Genomic DNA, 19,522 nt, shown 5'->3' with positions numbered 1-19,522 from the left:
TTCCGTAAAAGCATTTATTGGTTGTTGTGTAGTGGAGTGCGTTCTTCATCCACTTGAGCATGCACCAGCAGCGCCTCCTGGCGAGACATTAGCGAGTTACAGAACAGGAAAACATAAATATTCCATGGTAGCTGTAGTATTATCAATATTATTATTCTTGTGGTGTGAATACAAATTATGATACCTTCTACACAACTGTGAATTTCTAGGACTAGACCTCACACCGAAGGTAACATGTTCTGGACATAAATTAGTGGTACGAAGGAGGTTTTAAACCTTACATGGTGCAATGGAAAGATATTAAAGTCACTATCACTTGGCATTTTCATCTGCCATTTAGCTGATGACAACATTTGTACATTCATATACAACATGTAATATTGACTTGGTGCATTTGGAAATAAAAATTATAAAAACTGACTGTCACTTCACCCTCCACCATCCACCCGACCCTTCTTTTTCCCCGTTTGTAAAATTCAACTCTAGATAAAATACAAATAAGTCTACAATTTTGCCACTGCAAATACAGCAAGGGCTCCTGAAAACAGCAAATAGCTACCTAAAAAACAAAACAACAAAAAATGGGAACAAAAAAGGTTTTAAAAATACAAAGGGATTTTCAGTATGCATATAATTACATAAAAATGGATTTTGCAAGTTTTTCCACATCCTACTGTTATTATACACAATTGTTTCTGGACGAAGGCAACACATCATAACATCCATGGGTAGTGTTGGGCATGTCTATGTATTGCTGTAGAGGGTACATCTACAATCATTTGCCAAACTACCAGACATCGAAACCCCTACTTGTCCTAGTGTTACTCATTTGAAGAATATCACATAAGCTAGATATTTTCGGTATATGCCATCGCAGTGCTGTGTATATGTAGGAAATGATTCTAGAATTGCTTTGAGTCATGGCTAGGCTTTAGCTAGTGTGAAGACTACTGTATACACAGTGGATATACTCAAATGGAGACAGGATAGTCTGACTGTTCTTAAGTCGATCATCAGTGAAGAACTTCTAATAAAAAAGTATGGACAATAGTAGGGACAATAGCACCAATGAGACCCAAGTTTGAATACTATCATCGCTCCCTCCAAGCACAAAGTGAAACCACAAAAACAGTACATTTCTAGGGGTGAATGCCTTCCCCAAACCCCTTCCCCACATACTTCCACCCCCTTTGACACTGGTATATTCATGTGGCACAGAGTTCACCCCCAATAAATAACTACACTTCCTCCTGCGAACTCCTGTTTCCATGTAGTACATACAGCCCGCATTTCCATCCTAACCCCAGCTCCAATAGTCCAATGTAGTCTTACCCTGTACATATTGCTTATGAAGCAATGTTTCATGAAGTCAATAAAAACATGACTGTCTACTACCCTACTTGACACCCCCCCACTGTAAAATGGCATGCCCCTCCACTTGCCATGCTCCTGGTCAAAACTATCACATCCACGGGCAACAACCATTTCAAAAGGGGGAAGTCAGTACAATTAACAAGTGAGTGCCTGTAAATTGGATGATGTGTTCATATCTATCAAGTTGGAATAAAATGATGCCTATGGACAAGTTCAATGCGACATTTTTGGTTAACCAGTCTCTTCACCAATGACTCGCAAACAATACAATCTACCTAGTGTAGGACGTTACAACAAAAAGAATATTTGCCCTTGAGATGTCGTTCTTATCTAGTTTATAGACCTTTTTTCTTCCTTAAGTTCTTTTTCCTGTACCAAAAAGAACAGTTGTCATATCAGTATGTCCCAGTGGTTCCTTTATAATGAGGATATACTGTACTATACTATACATGCAGATGACTGTCATACTCTGCAGCAAAACAAACCGATAAAATGTCTCTCACATGGTCAGATGTTCTTTCTATGGCTTGTATTTTAGAGATCTTTAACCTCCTCCCTGCTGCCTAACCCTGTAACCAATACAAATTTGGTGCCAAAAGGCTACCACAGCAAGGAGGAAGTTAAAACATTTACCGTACCTATTCATATAAGAAAACCCCTGGCATGAAATGGTAAAAATGTTGCAATTTTACAGATTGCTCACACACATAATTAATTACTTATACACGGTGTACTGTCGAAGTTTACAATCACAGAAATGTTGAGTTGACCCATGGATGCTGGCATTTGCACATGAAACCGTTTTCCTTCTTCAATCAGTAAAAACAAACAAACAAACATGTAATAAAAAAATGTCATCCATTGCACCTGACTCTGATGCCGATCAATTTTGACACACACTGTTGGTTCAGCTACCGGCCCGCCCTCCATATCTCACCTATACATACAAGTAATACTACAGATCTAGCAGGGTTCATTCTTACACGTACAGCAATATACATGCTACATCTGTACCAAGTAGTCTTGTCATCATTAAACACCAACTAAAACCCTGTCCAGGGAGACTCTTTTAAGTCTTAAAATCTTCCAGCGGAAGTTATCATGTCTTCCAATCACAAAAATCATATTTTCATCGCAGGTATTCCTGGCCAGTTACACTGTAATCATGGGGGTGATCACTTTGGACCTACACAGTCATACGTAAAAGCTACATACAGCCCGGACAAGTCAGCACTCAATAAAAACAACCATCTTCTGTACCATCTACAGTACAGCTCTTATGGACAGCACCATTCCTTAGTCTTCTCGCAGTCTTCAACCCTCTGGTGTTTTTCTGTTAAAAGACACTATCGACATTAACGTCCCCCCCTTCGTTTGTTTACAATGGTTCCTCCCGAACAGACAGCAAAACAAGTCCTAGCAGCTATTTGTTGGTATGTATGGTAGATTTTACATCGTGGAAGCTTTACACTTGCTGTCGTCCCAGCAAAAAATGTTGTTGCTATGGATACAGCTTCTACATTGTTACTATGGAGACAGTGCCATATTGACCTGCCAATCAATCAATGGGAACCGTGGTGTTTTCTTCAGCTTGGAATCTGTCTTGACGAAGTCTTGGTTACTGTAAGTTGTCGTATCTATGGCTATGGGGGTTACCATGGACACAGCTGTTGCATTGCTGTTGTCATGGCGACTGTTTCCGTGGTTACCACTGGATTTTGTTGAGTGTCATGAAGTAGACTTGACTGCTAGATCCCGAGCGAGTGGATGCAAAGAACACCTGAAACAGAAAAAAGAATGTTGAAGTCATCACAAAATCAAGACAAGCAATAGACATCTTCCCTCCATGAACGAGGTTGGTGTTGTTAGGGTTCTTTTTTATGTTATCACATGTGTTCATTGTTAAAACATGACAGCTGGGTTTAAATTTAATTGGACGTTATATGGCCATGAATAGTGAGGGAGTTGCTTTGTGTTGGTACAATTTTAATTTTTATCATGTAACGTTAAGTACCAACCCAGATAAACTTTCAAGCGAGTTTTAGTACTTAGAGACTTGTATGTTCTGAATTGAAAGAAAGAAGTAAAGAATTGATGGAGCAGCCTGCAAGGTGTTTGGTATACTTTATTCCATATATATCATTTCATAGCTATTAGTAATGCAAGAATCCTACTCTGATCTCTTTGTTAACTGAGCAAATTGATGTTAGGTGGTCACGAGAGAGAGGGACGACTTCACTCCCAGATATACAACTCAGGACTGGCCCCGACCACACGGTGGGAGGTAGTTTATTTACATCACTAATTGGTAACAGAGGTTGGGGGGGGGTACAGAGGCACAGATATCAATCCTGCAGAGGTGAGGTCATTGACCTCTCAATCACAACATGTACACAAACAAACCGCCCCATTAGCAAGGCCGGCAGGTCAGTAACCCAAAAATAACCAGACCAAAGAAATATATAGCCTGTCAAACAGGAGGTAAAAATAGATACAAGTGTATGCCAATTGGGGTCAACAAAGACCACACTACTATAAAATAGGGGTGATAATGTAGAAATCCTTTTAAATTAAGCAATACAAATATACGACAACCTGCTAATGCACTCTAAAACGCAAAGAGACTCAACAACTACCCACATACCAAATATTATACCAAACGACCCACCAGATTTTCCAAACATTCAACACAAAAAGACCAACTTTAAACATATTGTAAATATCAAACGCAAACAGCTAGGAAGCCCAAATTTAAACCACTAAACCATGGTAATAACAACTACATGCTACCTTAATATCGCACAAACAGTCCATAACGCGCAAACAACAGAATAAAAAAATTAAACTGCAGTACCAAGGTCAATCACCAGGGGCTCAAAGTCAACCTACACAATCTCCAAGGCCCCATCCATCAATCTGCCAAATATCGTACAGTTCCTTCTCACCGATCTTCAGATATCAGACCAAACATGAAACGGAGTAAAAACAGTACCCCCATTTTCATGGAGGGTAAAAATAACATCAGACTAAAAAGTGCCAGCTGAAAAATCTCTTCCCTGAAGAACAGGCTAGAAGGGGGTGGTACAAAAATGAAAAAAAGGAGGAAGAGTGAGGTTTGAAAACATGAAAGGTCTTAGCAAAAATATAGCATGGCAAGTTAGAAAACGTTATATTCCCACCAAACGTCTGCTTGGACATGAAGTGGTCATTCTTTCAGATTTTTGCTTTGTTGAATGTCAATGCATCGGCACGTGTTATTAATGTACATTCAACAGATAACATACCTTGTCATTCCTCTCACACAGGAACTTGAGTCTCTGTGCCCTCTTGTGCATGAAGACCCCGTCCAGATGCCCTGTCTCTACTGACCGGATCTCTATAGCCTTCTGTCCCCAACCCATGATCTGCCCTGTCCCTATATATGCTGGGGGAAACAACAGTGCAGCTTTCAGTAAGGGTCGAGGTTTAAATGCAAACTTAACATTACTTGTGAGGTATTAAAAAAAAAAAAGAAATCTTGCACAAAAAGGCAACAATCAATCAACCAATCAAACAATCAATCATTTTTCCTTGAGTGTACTCACCAACAGATGTGGGCATCTCTCCCCACTGTAGAACAATATCCTTGATGACTTTGCCATATGTATTAACATACACCCCCTCATCTGGAACAGAACAGTATCGTGGTGAAGACTAGATCTATGTTCTAGATCTACATTTTTAATGACCTAGCTTCTAAATGTTCTAGATCTATGTTCTGATTGTTATAGATCCTTAACTTGTTCTAAATCTTCTAAAGTAAGTGTTTTCAATGTTTTAACTCTATGTTCTTAATGTACTACAGTAGATCTATCAGTATGTTCTAGATTTTATGTTCTAAATGTTCTAGAATTATGTTTTTAATGTTCTAGAAATGAGAACAGAATAATCTAAACCAGGATAGTGAGTGAGTGAGTGAGTAGATCCATTTTCTAGATTAATGTTTTTATGTTCTACATGTTTGTTCTAGATTTATGTTTTCTGATATTCTAGACCTATGTTCTAGATTAATGTCTTAATGCTAGACTAATGTTTTAATGTTCTAGATCTATGTTCTAGATTCATGTTTTTAATGTTCTAGATTGATGTCTTAAAGCTAGATTGATGTTTTAATGTTCTAGATTCATGTATTTAATGTTCTATATGGTCTAGATGTATGTACCTTCGTAGCACAGCAGAAGGTCCATTCCCTTGGAGTTGGGGAGAGTGATGATGGCGTGCGGCAGGATCCCACTGGAAATCTGCATGTGGGAAACAGAGGAGTGTCGATGGTGTAGGAACAACAGCTACACATGTGGGGCGGGAGGGGGGCAGGCAGATGGGTGTACACATACAGGAGAGAAGGGACACCGGTCAACAGAAAGGACTGCGTACACACACAAACAGAAAGACTCAGGCAGTATGAACTACATGTAGATGTTTCTGAGGCCTAGGAAAAAAATGTTGTGTTTCCTGTTTCAGTCCTGAAAAAATTAAGGTCGGAAGGTTGGGATTATCTTTTTTTTCTTCTTTTTTTACTTCAGTGATATCTATGTAAGGGTCCAACTTATACACTACAGTGTAACAAAGTGAAACTTGCATGAGGACACTTTTATTTTCAATGTCAATGTTAGAAAACCAATTGTACAATGTTTAATCACTCAGGTGTCAGATCATGGAGCTAAAAAAGGTTGATCAGCTAAAAAAATTAATCATGTATGTTCCTTACAGGGGTCCACCCCCCAAAAAAGTCTAGGGTCGGCAGGTTTTTCTAGGGTTAGTCGGGAAACAGTTAACACAAATGTTACATTTTTTTCCTAGGCCTAATGAAATAACACCAGGCACTTAACATTGAGACGAGCACTAGGCCTTTGACTGTATGTATTGTGACATAAACATTTAGACATCATAGCACAGTTGAAAAGCATGCCGTTTCAAATAAAATTAAACAAATGATAGTAGTGCACAATGTGAAGAAAGCTGTAGAAGTTTTTATCCACCTGCAACCGCTGTAACAGGCAGAAGGAGGTGGGGCAGTAGACACAAACACAGCACACAACAAGATGTGGATAAAACATAGGAAAGAACACCATAGAAGTATGGAGAAGAAACAGAACTCAAGAACTATCTCACATGATGGCGAACACACATCACCTCCAAACAGATCTTAGAGTAGAAAAACGTACCATTTTCAGGTAGGCTACCCTACTGACAGACAAGCTGGTCTATCAGGAAATGTTACGATTTTAAACCCAACATCTGCTTGGAGAGTAAACACACACACAACAAAGGCTTATACATTTACAAACATTTTACTTATTGTACACATACAACAGGACAAAGGTGCAAGCTACTCAAACCAGTTCAAAGATACACATGCAATATTATTACTAGAGTTCCACGATCTCATACCTTCGCCAAATGATGTTAGCCTTTATGAATAAGAAATATACTAATCACCCTGATTATGCAAATAGGATCCTCAATTGCATGAATTTTATCAGTCTGTTGATCATATTCTCCAACAAAAGACAGTCTTATCTTAACAAAGAATTCCATTTTCTCATAAATTATGCAAATGTAGTCCTTATTTGAATAAGTTATGTTTAATTATGTTCACCTTCACTTAACTTTCAAACACCCCAAGTATGAAATTCCAGGCAGTTACCACTACGCAATTATAACATTTTCTCATTAATCATGCAAATTAAGTCTTCATTTGCATAATCAATCTTTGCCTGTGTTTCTCTCGTTCTTAATAACATATGTTACAAGCTTGAACTTCCTATCATGGAATGCAGCTGATTTATAGAATTTCCTCATTAATTATGCAAATTACATCAATATTCGCATAATTGTAATATCATTACGTCAAGCATCACTTAAGCTACCTACATACCAAAAATCACGATGATCCATCAATCGGTTCTTGAGTTATCCTCTTTTAAACATTTGTCCTTTAAACCCCCCTGCAGTTCTAGAGCAAGCTGCTAGGGGGCCTAAACTCACGTCACTTCTTCCCCAGCACAAGAGCTACCTACCAACCAAATTTCATCACCATAGCATGTCTGGATCTTGAGATATCAAAACCGGAAGTTCAGCTGCAGTACCATGACAAGCCGCTAGGGGGTCCAAAATCTAATCATTTTGAGGTCTCATCAAGACCTACCCATCTACCAAGTATCAAGACAATCCATCAAAGCCTTCTCGAGTTATCGTGTTGACAGACAGACAGACAGACACACACACACATACACGAACGCCCCTGAAAACATAACCTTCTTGGCGAAGGTAATAATACCAGAGAAATTATTAATAAACAATATTTCATCTTCCAGCTAACTGTTTTTGAGTGTTACTCCACTAAGGCCATTTGCAAAAATCTCAATTTCATTCATTGACAAGTATCATTACTTCTAAATTCATTGAATTAAAAAAATTAGCTGACATCTGAAGCAACTTTCTACAGTAACATACATTGTAGAAACAATTATGAACAGTAATACATAAATAACATTATATAGTAAAACACACTTGTATTATAGTTATCATTTTAGCAGCGATTTGGCATTTAGTGTGGCTCAGCTGGAAGAGCCACAGAATCTCTTGGATTTAGCAATGAACGTGTGCAGGGCTTTTTACCCCCATGAAAAATGGAGGTATTGTTTTTGGCGTGTCTGTGTCTGTGTGTGTGTGTCTGTCTGTGTGTGTGTCTGTGTGTTTGTGTTTTCGCACATTTTTAGTCAGCATAACTTCATAACGCCTTTATGGATTATGTTGATATTTGGTATGTTGGTAAGTCTTAGGAAGACGAAGGTCAAGGTCAAATATGGGCCTCCTGGTGGATGACCTTGGTACTGCAGCAGAACTTCCGTTTTTTTGTATCTTTTGTTTGAGTTGTAAGGACACTTACATGTGTGGGGATGTAGATGTTTTGTGAGTTGTAAGGACACTTACATGTGTGGGGATGTAGATGTTTTGTGAGTTGTAAGGACACTTACATGTGTGGGGATGTAGATGTCGTAGACTGCCGATGTGTCCAGGTCGATGGCGTGGAATCCCGCTCCTGACCCGTAGATGACCTTGAGCCTGCTGTCCTCCTCTATCGTCAGGTCCACCATCAGGGGTTTGTGGAGAAGGTCACCGAAGGACTGTACAGGAAGGAAGTGTTACTGTTAGTCTTACATACAGTCTAACTGTTTCACCAAAGGACTGTACAAGAAGGCAGTGTTAGTCTTATGTACAGTCTAACTGTTTCACATACAGTCTAACTGTTTTACCAAAGCCAAGGGACTGTACAAGAATGCAGTGTTAGTCTTATATACAGTCTAACTGTTTACCAAAGGACTGTACAGGAAGGCAGTGTTAGTCTTACATACAGTCTAAGTTCAGAAGTCTCACATATTGAATTGCTTCGACATTGAGTCTCATTGGATAAAGTAAGAATCTTGGACAGTGGATACAGAACCAGACATTTTTGCACAAGGGATTAAAGAGGCCATCTACACAAGGGCGTTACAACCATCCCTCAACAGAGACCAGGGTCTCCTCATGTAGCTTGTTTTGTGGCTATTTTAAATGCTTCAAGTATGAAAATTAAAACTAACATGTGCTAAGATACCAGTAATAAGAAAAGGCAATAAATGTCAATATCAGACAGATTTCCTCTTCAAGATTATTTTTGTTTTGCCCTCTTGAAATTGCATTGGATGCCTTTACGACAAAACAAAACAAAAGGCCGGCATTTTCTCTAAATTAGCCTGGGTACCATCCGGATTTTTGCTCTGCAACGCTGAAAAAAATCTTCGAGCGTTGCTGAGCGAAAATCCGGATGGTATCCAGGCTATCTTTAAATGACAACAAAGTGTTGTATCTCACCTTGAAAGCCATGAACTTGTGGTACGGCTTTGGTGCCCAGGCGTAGACCTCGATGCTATTTCTCAGTGCAATCACCAAGAACTTGATTCTTTCATACTTGACTGTGGGAGGAGAGGAGGGGAGCAAACCTTCATGTCACGGTTAACAATAAATATAACACATATCAACAGTGTTCTACGGGTGTGTCGGGTGTCTCAACATACATTTGTAAACCATGACATTCTCTGTTGTTAACATGAAATCAGTCATTATCAAATGTTATTAACTACATGTACAAGGATGTAAATGGAGTAAAGTTAGTCATCACCATAAGAGTTTTCTTGTTTTAGGTCTTTGTCCATTGAGTAACAGGAAAGAAAATTTATTGTTTTGGTACATGTGAAAGGCTCTTCTGTGAGAGAACTTTACAATATGGAAATGGATCTGTCATTAGTAAAACCATCATATATGTTTACTTTTAGAAAAAAAAATTGTGGCACTGCAGTACCACCATTTGTAACTAGGGGGCGTGCCTATGTCAGGCACTGATGTGAGAGACCAACTCATTGTGTTAGACTATTCCGAGGACATGGTTAACAGATTCATAGTCTTTGTCTTTTTAGCATCCTACAAAAGGAATACCAGGAATGAGTTGTTGAGTACATTCTAGCCAAAAGACACGTTAGTACCTAATGCTTGTTGGTGTTGTTGGAAATCAAGAGCAAAATATGATAAAAAGAGTTCAAAAATAATAATAATATGCTAATAAGAAATAAACTGCCAATCCCAGCATACCATGAAAACTTACCATCACATTCTTCCCATACAAGGACAAAAGCATGATGGGTAAGAATACAAAGGTGAGCAGTGGATTATGGGTAACACAAGACAAAAACTGGTGTACATGCATTGCCATGGCAACACTCCCCCTCAAAACAGTCATGATTAAATCAAACTTTTACCTTTCAAAAATAGCAAACTTTTTTCTTCTTTTGAATTTACTTAAAGCAAACTACAAAATATTTCAATATGAAATAAAAACGAAATGCATGCATGCTCCCCAAATATCGAAGTTTTGTTGATATTGCACAGCTACATGTATGATGTACAACATAATACCATGCAGACAAAAAAGTACAAACAAATACAAATCAACTTTAGACCTGAAAAAAATAAAATAGCAGACTATTATTTCAATTTATCTTTTGAAGAATGTAATAAGAAAAGGTTGTTTCTTGAAGTCTTTGGGCAAGGTTCTGTAGATTTGATTCAAAACTCTGCAAATATCTTGTTGATTGTTTATGTTCATTTTGTTTATGTTTATTTTTGAGAGGGAATGCTGGGAGGGGATTGGCCAGTAGGTGACCAACAAAGGCAAAAAGAATACATAATAAAGATGACTGGTACAAAACATTGCAAAGTGCAGTTAATCATATGGTAATGATATGTGTGTGGACAACTGAATTAACCGCTGTTTAAAAGGCAACACCATTTGTATAACTTAGTTTTAGTGTATAAAAATGTGCACTGACTTTCCTATATGTACAGTCTTTCCTGTTTTATCATCAACTATGTAGAGTTTTTTTTAATTGTCTGTACTAGTTCAGGACATTCCCTGAACACTGAGATGAGTTTGAATGGCACACACTCTCTGTGTACTTACGGGTTGGAGATGTACATGTGCAGTGCTATATGGTGACAGCTATCCTGCGATTACTTACCCACTTTATAGTGGACACACCCCTCTAAGTCTCCAACTGACACCCAGCCATGTCTTCTCTCAGTCTGGAAAATCAAAATCTCTCTTAAGTGCTGAATTTTACAATCTTATCATTCTAAGAAGAAATCAGGAGCTTTTGTGAATTTATTGGTAGAACCAAAGAGATGGTCTGACATCCTTTGAACGAACGTGGCATTTTACATCATGTGGCAGGCATGACTTGAGACTTACATCTGTATCCCCTTTCAGAATCTTACTCTTCAGCCAGGAGAGGTAGTACACCCTCAGTTTGTTCTTCTTCCCTGGAGGAACAACAGGAAACAATGATGTTAGTACTTGGCTTTCAACATAAGGACATCTCAGCTCAGTTAGAGTTAAACCTTCCCACAGCATACATGTATAGTCTATAGAGCAATGCCCATCTCTGTTTCTATAGCCCTTGGGCCACACAGCTGTTTAAGCAGAATATCAAGGAGATAGTTCACTGGAAGTGGTGTATGTTCAACTACCATTGTACTCTAACTTACTCTTTCTAAGTTCTGATTGCTAAGCTGAAAGCTGTATACTTGGCAGAGGATCAAGCCTACAGCATATTGCATGCATGGCAAACATTCTGGAGAAATTCATAGTGACTACAATGTAAGCTGGACCATGTAAACGATCAATCCATAATACTACAACACATGTGTATCCTGTAATTTAAATGCTGAATCATCATTCCCTACCTGATATAGACACTAGGATGTTCTGCCCTTCTAGAACATCGATCTGCTGAAACCTTCTCCGACTGATCAGGGGATAAACTGTGGAAACAGGAGGAAAATTCAGTATCAGCATCGGTCTGCATTATTGCTGTCATACACTGTCTAGCTTTTTTCTGGTCTTAAACGTTAGTGGCAAGAGCACTACATGCTCTGAGAAGGCCATTTGTTGCGAGGATCATTTCTGTCTTCATTGTCACCATATTACTGATCATGGTTGCAATGAGGCCTCAGTCAAGCTCTTGTTATTTCTGCTGACACAAATAATAAGTTTACTACTTCTACTACAAATGTTATCATTGTTTCTTGAATACATGATTGACAGGTGTCAGACCTTCTCCATGTCCGCTCCTATCCAGCAGCACCAGTCCGTTCTCCGTCCCTATCAGCAGATTCACCCCTACAGACAACACAAGGTCAACGACTGTTAGGACAACGACCCTTAGCTTAACATCTTCTGCCTTTGTCATGAAAGTTCATCTGTGTTGGAAGTTGCATGTTTAAATTAAAGTTAAAACTTTTGACCCAGTGTTGATGTCACACTTCCAAGAAGCCATGTGACAAACCTTACTGGGTCAGTCTACTGAGGAAGACCAGAGTGACTGGTAAGAAGCTCTAGGTGAAAACATCTTTGTGTTGGATCAAAAGTTTTAACTTTAAACATCTTCTGCCTTTAAACATCTTTGTGTTGGATCAAAAGTTTTAACTTTAAACATCTTCTGCCTTTCTAAACATGTATTCAAGCTTACTTTCTTTCAGGAATTCTCCAGTGACATATCATTCAGTTAGCAAACTGAAACTAAAAGTTTCTCCAATGCTGAATTTGAACTTTGGTTTGGAGAAGAAGAAGAAACAGAGCAAAAACAATATGTTTTCCTTCGAAAAACAAAAAAAATCTGTGAGTAACGCTGCTCACCCCACAAAGCAGCACACAGAATCTCCGAGTTGAACCTCTTCTTGTACTTGCGAATCTCGGGCATGTCCGGCTGGGGGTTGATGGGAGTGACATTAACATTGACCTGTGACCCCTTCCTCTCGGGGGTGCGGGGAGGGGTGCGCTCAGCGGAGCTCCCCTCCCCGCCCGGCTGCGGCCTACGGTCGCCCGCGCCAAACCCAAACGCCGTGAACGATTTCTGTTTGGCAAGGTTGTTGCTATTTTTAGGGGCCACCGCCTGTCGGTACTGCATAGGGAAGAAAGCAGAGAGGTAGACATAAGTACATGTACATGTGCAGTGTTACACATTCAAGCAACACATTCATATTGACTTGACACATCAGTACAGCAGTTTAACACCTACATGCCAAGGAATGATTTCAGTACCAAAACTGCCTTAGAAGTAAATTTGCAAGTACAAATGTACAAGTTTAAAATGAGCTGTTCTTACATCAGAAAATTCTCTGTCACAAAACATGGATATAATTGTCAAAAGTATCTGATAATTTTTTTCTTGACATTGAGTGTTTATCCATGGATGCCATTTTGATATGTCAAAGTCAAATTTGTTAATATCAAATTGACATAATAATCAGGACTTAAGTTCATCCATTCAATACTTTATCAGTAAATTATCACATACAGTATGTATGCTACATGGTGTATATTTGTTATTACACATTGCCTTTACATACACTATCATGCAGAGCTTAACCTCAATAACTCATAAAAACACTGCATGCACAATATGATAATAACAACAGTGACATATAGACACTATCACCCAACCTTTCAACAGAAGGGAGGGAGGTGGGGAGGGGGGCACTAGAACTGAAACATGGGTGGAGAACTGAAAACTACACACGAGACGTCCCACAGAAAAATGTATGGAAGGCCACTGGTCACCACCCACACAGCACCGCCACAAGGATTCATGCTTCAGTTGGCCTCACCTCAGTACAAGTTGACTTACAATTATGTCCAGCAGGAGTTAGTGTGCAGCGGGAGGGGGGCAGAAGAAACCGGATTAGAATAGAACTGGCACACCACCACCACCCACAATTGGCAAGGTCACTCCATACTTTTGGCAATGCTTGCTTCAATATTTTGAGTAGGCTGTCCAAATGCCTCTCTCAAGTTCAATATCCTTTTATGTAATGTTAAGAAGCTTTTTTTGTCTTCATCCCCAAAGCTAAAGCCTTTTGTAACAGACTCAGAGCTGTGTGCTACGATGAAACCACAAATGAACAAAAACAAAAAAAAGACTTTGTTGCTTTTGAGTTTTTGTGACTAACAGAATACTGGACCTATAACTCATGATTAGATCAAAAAGAATAACAGATTTGTCTCTGTCGAGCAAGACCACAGGTCAACTGATGAAACAACTTTTACTCAATCCCAAATATCATCCCATCTTAGTGCAGAAATCCATTAAAGAATGTATGTCAGAAAATCCTCCTTAAAATCATCTAGAGGACCTGAAAAAGTTAGCGTGCTGAGAGACAAAAATTTTCAGTGCTGTCAACGCTCCAAAGCCTTTGTAAAATTTGCAGCGTTACCGACATTTAAAATCAAGCAGCTTCAACACATAAGCGTCACCTTGCCAAACAGAAACAATGGGCACTGGAAGAAAAACTCACAATCACACAGGTCATATTTGTCCATGCCAATGTTATCCCAGCAAAGGAAAGAGTAGCCAAGTCTACAGAACTCTGCGAATCACCATCTTTTACTGGCTAGTTTATAACGAGCTACTCTTGCCTTTGGTTTTCTGCGTACCTCCTCAGACGTGGTCTTGTCCTGTGGCACCTGCCCGGACTTGTTCGCGCCCGAGGATGGTGACGAGTGTTGGCTCTGAGGCAGCAGGTCGGGGAGGACGTCACCAGAGCTGCGCGCGTTCACCACCGAACCATTGGCCCGTCTCTCGCCTGAGCCCTGCTGTGATACGCATACGGAATTGGCATCATATCAGACATAGCTGCTGATCTTGGGATGACATTTTGTGCCTCACATTTCTCAGTGTTACACCAACCCTGCTGGCAGCATATCAGATGTACTGTACATTCATTTACTTTTGCAGGATTTTACTTCGCAGTAGGAGTGTTATGGCATATCTTCCTCTGTTCTGAGTTTGTGATAAAAAAAATACTGTAGCACAAGACCACATTAACACAGTGCTATGATTTCACATTGAACAGGTTGCAAAAATAAAACCGCCGCAAAGGTTTCAAAATCTACAGTAGTCCCTGGTCTCAGGATGACATTTTGTGGCTCGCATTTCTCAGGGTTAGTCAGACCCTGGCACTTCATCAGTGTGACACATTAACGGGGAGGTTGAGATCAGGACACTCTGTCATCCACAATCTTCCCTGGCTTAATGATGCATCTAGACTTACTGCAAAGATATCTGCACAAATTGCATTATCCATCTCTTTTACACACAATGGGGTCAGGGAATTTGTGCTTGAGGAAAGAGAAGTCATACAGTCATACCATCAACTGTACCTTCGGGATTTTTTTTAGAAACATATACATTATAGATACTTGTTATGAAGTCTAAGATAAGATATCTACACTATACCAAATAATATAGTAGACACATCTAGATGTCTTCTTTTCAGAAGTGTTTTACATACATTATCTTACATACATATCTTACATGTATATCCTTTCTGTTGGTATCATTGTGGTTTTTCTATGCAAATGGACTTAAGTTATAATGGACGTACTAGTATCAGAAATAAGACTATCCTGTTTACCTACAAATTTCACCACATGTAGTTACATAAAGTTGTTTTCTATGCGATTTGATTTGAATTATTGAAATTGCAACAGTGCAATACACGTGGGACACAGGCAGCTGTTGCTGGTGTTGTGTGAAAAGCAAGGAAACTCACATTTCTGACCACCAGAGTGTCACTGTCATTACTGGAGTTGTCCTGTGCGCTGGGAGTGGGCGTGGCTGTAGTTGCCGTGGTGACAGATGAGATGGAGGGCTGGGCGGAGGGGGGGCGGGGTCTGTGCTCGGGAGACACCTCCTGACTCTCCTCCTCATCCTCATGCACGATCAGGGTGTCAAAACCGTCTTCTTTCACCTCAGGTCTGAAAACACAACAGCATCATATTACCAAGTTCATCTGTGTTGATAGTAATCATAGTAAAATGTTGAACTTTATTCCAACACACAGATTACACAGAGATCAAATTTTCAGCAAAAATGTTCACATTTTCCTTGGAACAAATAAATTTCACTGTCAGTCACTGAGGATATGCAAATCCCCTAGCAGATTTTTTCAAACTGCAGAATGCAGGCATATAACTCAACTCAACAGTTCAAACAATGCAACATTACTGTTGAATAATTTTGACAACTCATAAACTTGTCAATTTTGCCATGCATTTTACAGCAGACACTCGCCTGGCATCCATACTATTCTAGCACTGACTACCTCCTCTGACTGTTTCACTGGCAAATAGTCCAGAACTTATCAAAAGATTCCAAAATCATATCCAGTTGCATGAGTAACTGATTTTTGGCGTATCGTATTACCTGGATGTCTAACCTTCATCGACTTATCAAAAAATTATTTGGGATTTGAAAATTTGCCTAAAATATGATAGCAATCGGAGAAGAGCACTGCAGCTAGAAAAGGTCGGATTCCAGGCTAAGTAGACGGTGGTTAACACGGCAAAAACAGCAGACCAAGTCCTGTTAGTTCCACCTCTATGCAGAAGTAGACAGACTTGCCTGGCGTCGTTATCTACATACATTGGTCTTGGCGGGTCGGAGGCCAGGATGGTTCCGTCACGCGTGATCTCCGAGATGTCGTCCAGACTGTCCTCCTCCTCGCTCTCCTCCCCGTCCCCTCCGGCCGGGGGCGGCGGCGCCGGTCTGGCGGGAATGCTGGGAGCCTCGATGGCTGTCGCCATGGCACTGAGCTCTTCTGCCAACACCTCCAGGTCCTGAGGGTTACACACCTCCTTCTACAGGACAGAGAGAGAAGAAACAGACTGAGAACTAGAAAGGTAACTAGAAACTAGAAAGGTAAGTCCTCCTGCTATAGAATTGCAACATGATGTAACTCAACACCAGTTACCATGGTGACAGACAGCTGGTTCAGGTCATTGACCTTATTGGTTTGGAGAAGTGACACTAGTCTGGCAAAGCAAATGCATAATGTTTACCTTCGCATATGGTCTGCTCTGTTAATTCTTACTCAAGCACATTCATATATAATTATGGTCAGACAAGAGTCTAAATCCCTCCTGCTATAAAATTGCAACATGATGTAACCCAAGACTAGTTACCATGGTGGCAGGTGTCTGGTTCAGGTCATTGACCTTATTAGTTTGGAGAAGAAGAAGAAGAGGAGACAGAGCAAAAACAATATGAAGGGAAATTGGTCCCTGGGTAGACTAGTAGGTGGCTACAAGATAGATTCTTCTTAATCATTTTGTCAACAGAAAAAAAATCACCAAAAAAGTTGCAACAATGGCAAGGTGGTCCTTATAAAAGGAGCTTATGGAGAGGTGGTCACAGACTCACTAGGTTTACTTAGCACTAATGGTCCAAAAGTTTATATTGTAAATGGGGATGAAAATCCATGATAATGGTTGATGGTTAAAAGTTGATGGACAAATATTTTTACACAGCAAATCACTCACCTTGGGTTTGTTGATCTTGGTAATGCCAGATGGGCCCTCTCCAGCATCAGCCTGGCTGGAGGTGTCTGCCACAAACAAACAAACAAACATGGTAAACAAAGATGATCTGTACGTAGAGACATTTCAATATCTTCACTTAACATATAATCCAGAAGCAAAAAGACCAGAAAGAAGAATGTAACTACAGTAAATTTATTTGATTTCGAGATACTTCATTTTACAGTTGGGGAAAAACATGGGCATTTGTTGTGTTTAAAGTTTGTTGTGGGCACACAGAATGCATTACTGACTGTACTGTTTGCAGAATGGTAATTTCCTGACTGAGAAATCATGATGCAAACTTTGAACAACAAATATTTCAAGATTTCTAGCATGACATTACCTTTCTTGGCATGTTTAGGTGAGGCTGCGGCCCCGTTGACGACCCTGGAGCTGGGAGGAGTACTCTGTGCACTGCTGGAGGCCGAGCTGTGAGCCGGCGAGCCTCTGGACTGGGGAGGCGTGCTAGGCTTGACCGCGTGCTTGGGCACGGGGGGAGGCGTCTGTGGTTCGTAGTTACGCGGCGGCAACTCCGGAGGAACGTCGTCCGAACTCGAGGACTGAGACGAGCGGGTAGAGTGCGTGGGCGTGGCCTGGGGCGAAGCACGTGAGACGCCGTGGGGCGGGACGGGGGGAGGGGTGTCCGACAGAGACCGTCTGAGCTGCGCCGGTAAGTCCTTGGTGGCGTGGCGGACCTCGGGTGGGGTCTGTGACCTGCCTGGGTGCCTGACCTGTGGCGGCGTGTGCTGAACTCTCTGCACAGGGATTCTGGAAGAGTCCGATTTTGGCAAAGGCTGCTGGGATCTGGGCGGAGTCTGGGATTCCTTGGACGCAGTGGCCTTGGGCGGAGTCCGTGACTGGGGGTGGGCAGGGGGGAGGCCCTGGGGGGGCGGCTCCACCATGGGCTGAGGTTGCTGGGGTTGAGGCTGGGAGGGGGGGAAGTTGACGGAGACTCGCTGGGGGGAGAGGGCGTCCGACTGTAACTGCCAGGGCTGGGAGAGAGGGGGGACCGGGGCAGGCTGGAAGGGGGGTGGGGGGACCTGGGGCTGGGGCTGCTTTCTCGACTGTTCTCTCGGCTGTGGTTCCACCTGAAAAGCATTACAAGTCATCACTATTGGTTAATTCTTGTCACTTCAAAAGGTAAACTTACATGTGGGATGATATAGAGAAAGTATCATTTACCTGAACAAACCATACCAAAAGGATGAAGTTCAAGCTTTAATAACTTACTTCCTGAAAGTAATAACTGTCAAAGCAAAACAAGTTAGCTTTACTGCTTTCTAATCAACAATTTCTGCTTTCTAGTCAACAATTTCAATTTCATATCAAGAATTTTAGAGAAGAGCTACCTGAGGTTGTGGCTGCTGAGGCTTCTGGGAGGATTGCACGGGCGCAGCGCTCTGTCGCTGCAGGTGGCGTGCGTTCATCTTCGTCCGCTCCTCAACCTGGGGCAGCCAAATAACACAGTCAGGACAGGGACATGGAGCTACTCAGCGCTAATCTTACATTTCATCTGTGAATCTATAATTTGTTAAACAGAAACTCCAGTCAAACCTGTACTAGTGACCACCTCTGTGTTTGGACTAATCTCCAAGCAGATCTTTCGGTGGCAAGACAGTATCCATTGGCCAGAGGAGTGTCCATTAGCCACCTTCGGTTGGCTAATGGATACAGGACAGCCAATGGATACAGGATGGCCAATGGATACTGTCTTTTGCCACCCAACCGAAAGATCTGCTTGGAGATTATGTTTGGACCACCTGCCACTTCAGACACTTTTTGTCAGTCCTTTTAAGTTATATCACTTTTTCTGGTAGGTAGGTAGGGACTATCTTCTTTTTTCTTTCCTTTTTAAAGACTTCACTGATATCTATATAGGGGTCCAACTCATACAATACAGTTTAACAAAGTAAAACTTGCATATGGGGACACTTTTTCATTCACCCAACCATCAAGAATACTATCTACTGTGATCAGTCACATCCCTGGAGTGGTACACACAGGTTTGACTGTATACTGACTACTTAACTTGTAGTTACAAGTGAATTGCTGTATGGATGCACAAGTACAAGAAGAGAGAGATTTGAAATAGACATTTCCTACAACATGTATGGCTATCCACACTCAGTGATTTGTGAGGAAAGCCTAACACAC

At 40.8% G+C, this 19,522-nt stretch overlaps 1 protein-coding gene across 5 annotated transcripts in view; it reads right to left on the bottom strand.

Annotated features, from left to right (window-relative positions):
- Positions 1-19,522, bottom strand: part of LOC109485061 (mitogen-activated protein kinase kinase kinase kinase 4-like) — a 74,152-nt gene continuing 54,630 nt past the window's right edge. Inside the window, exons 17-34 of one of the 5 annotated variants that reach the window (XM_019788484.1) lie at positions 18,718-18,813; positions 17,712-18,456; positions 17,330-17,394; positions 16,413-16,648; positions 15,562-15,766; positions 14,426-14,602; positions 12,647-12,911; positions 12,065-12,130; positions 11,695-11,772; positions 11,201-11,271; positions 10,971-11,034; positions 9,271-9,371; positions 8,394-8,543; positions 6,393-6,401; positions 5,576-5,699; positions 4,959-5,039; positions 4,659-4,798; positions 1-3,154 (exon numbers count right to left, since the gene is read on the bottom strand). In XM_019788484.1, the coding sequence (XP_019644043.1) occupies positions 3,080-3,154; positions 4,659-4,798; positions 4,959-5,039; positions 5,576-5,699; positions 6,393-6,401; positions 8,394-8,543; positions 9,271-9,371; positions 10,971-11,034; positions 11,201-11,271; positions 11,695-11,772; positions 12,065-12,130; positions 12,647-12,911; positions 14,426-14,602; positions 15,562-15,766; positions 16,413-16,648; positions 17,330-17,394; positions 17,712-18,456; positions 18,718-18,813 (2,748 nt within the window). In that variant the 3' untranslated portion in view covers positions 1-3,079. The remainder of the gene's footprint in view (positions 3,155-4,658; positions 4,799-4,958; positions 5,040-5,575; positions 5,700-6,392; positions 6,402-8,393; positions 8,544-9,270; positions 9,372-10,970; positions 11,035-11,200; positions 11,272-11,694; positions 11,773-12,064; positions 12,131-12,646; positions 12,912-14,425; positions 14,603-15,561; positions 15,767-16,412; positions 16,649-17,329; positions 17,395-17,711; positions 18,457-18,717; positions 18,814-19,522) is intronic. The other 4 variants (XM_019788486.1, XM_019788485.1, XM_019788488.1 and 1 more) reach the window with 4 other exon arrangements.

This window comes from Branchiostoma belcheri, unplaced genomic scaffold (assembly GCF_001625305.1).
Source record: "Branchiostoma belcheri isolate BF01 breed outbred unplaced genomic scaffold, Haploidv18h27 scaffold72, whole genome shotgun sequence".
Classification (NCBI taxonomy): Eukaryota; Metazoa; Chordata; class Leptocardii; order Amphioxiformes; family Branchiostomatidae; genus Branchiostoma; species Branchiostoma belcheri.
The sequence above is the reverse complement of the archived record's forward strand: the minus strand, read 5'-3'. Positions and strand labels throughout refer to the sequence as shown.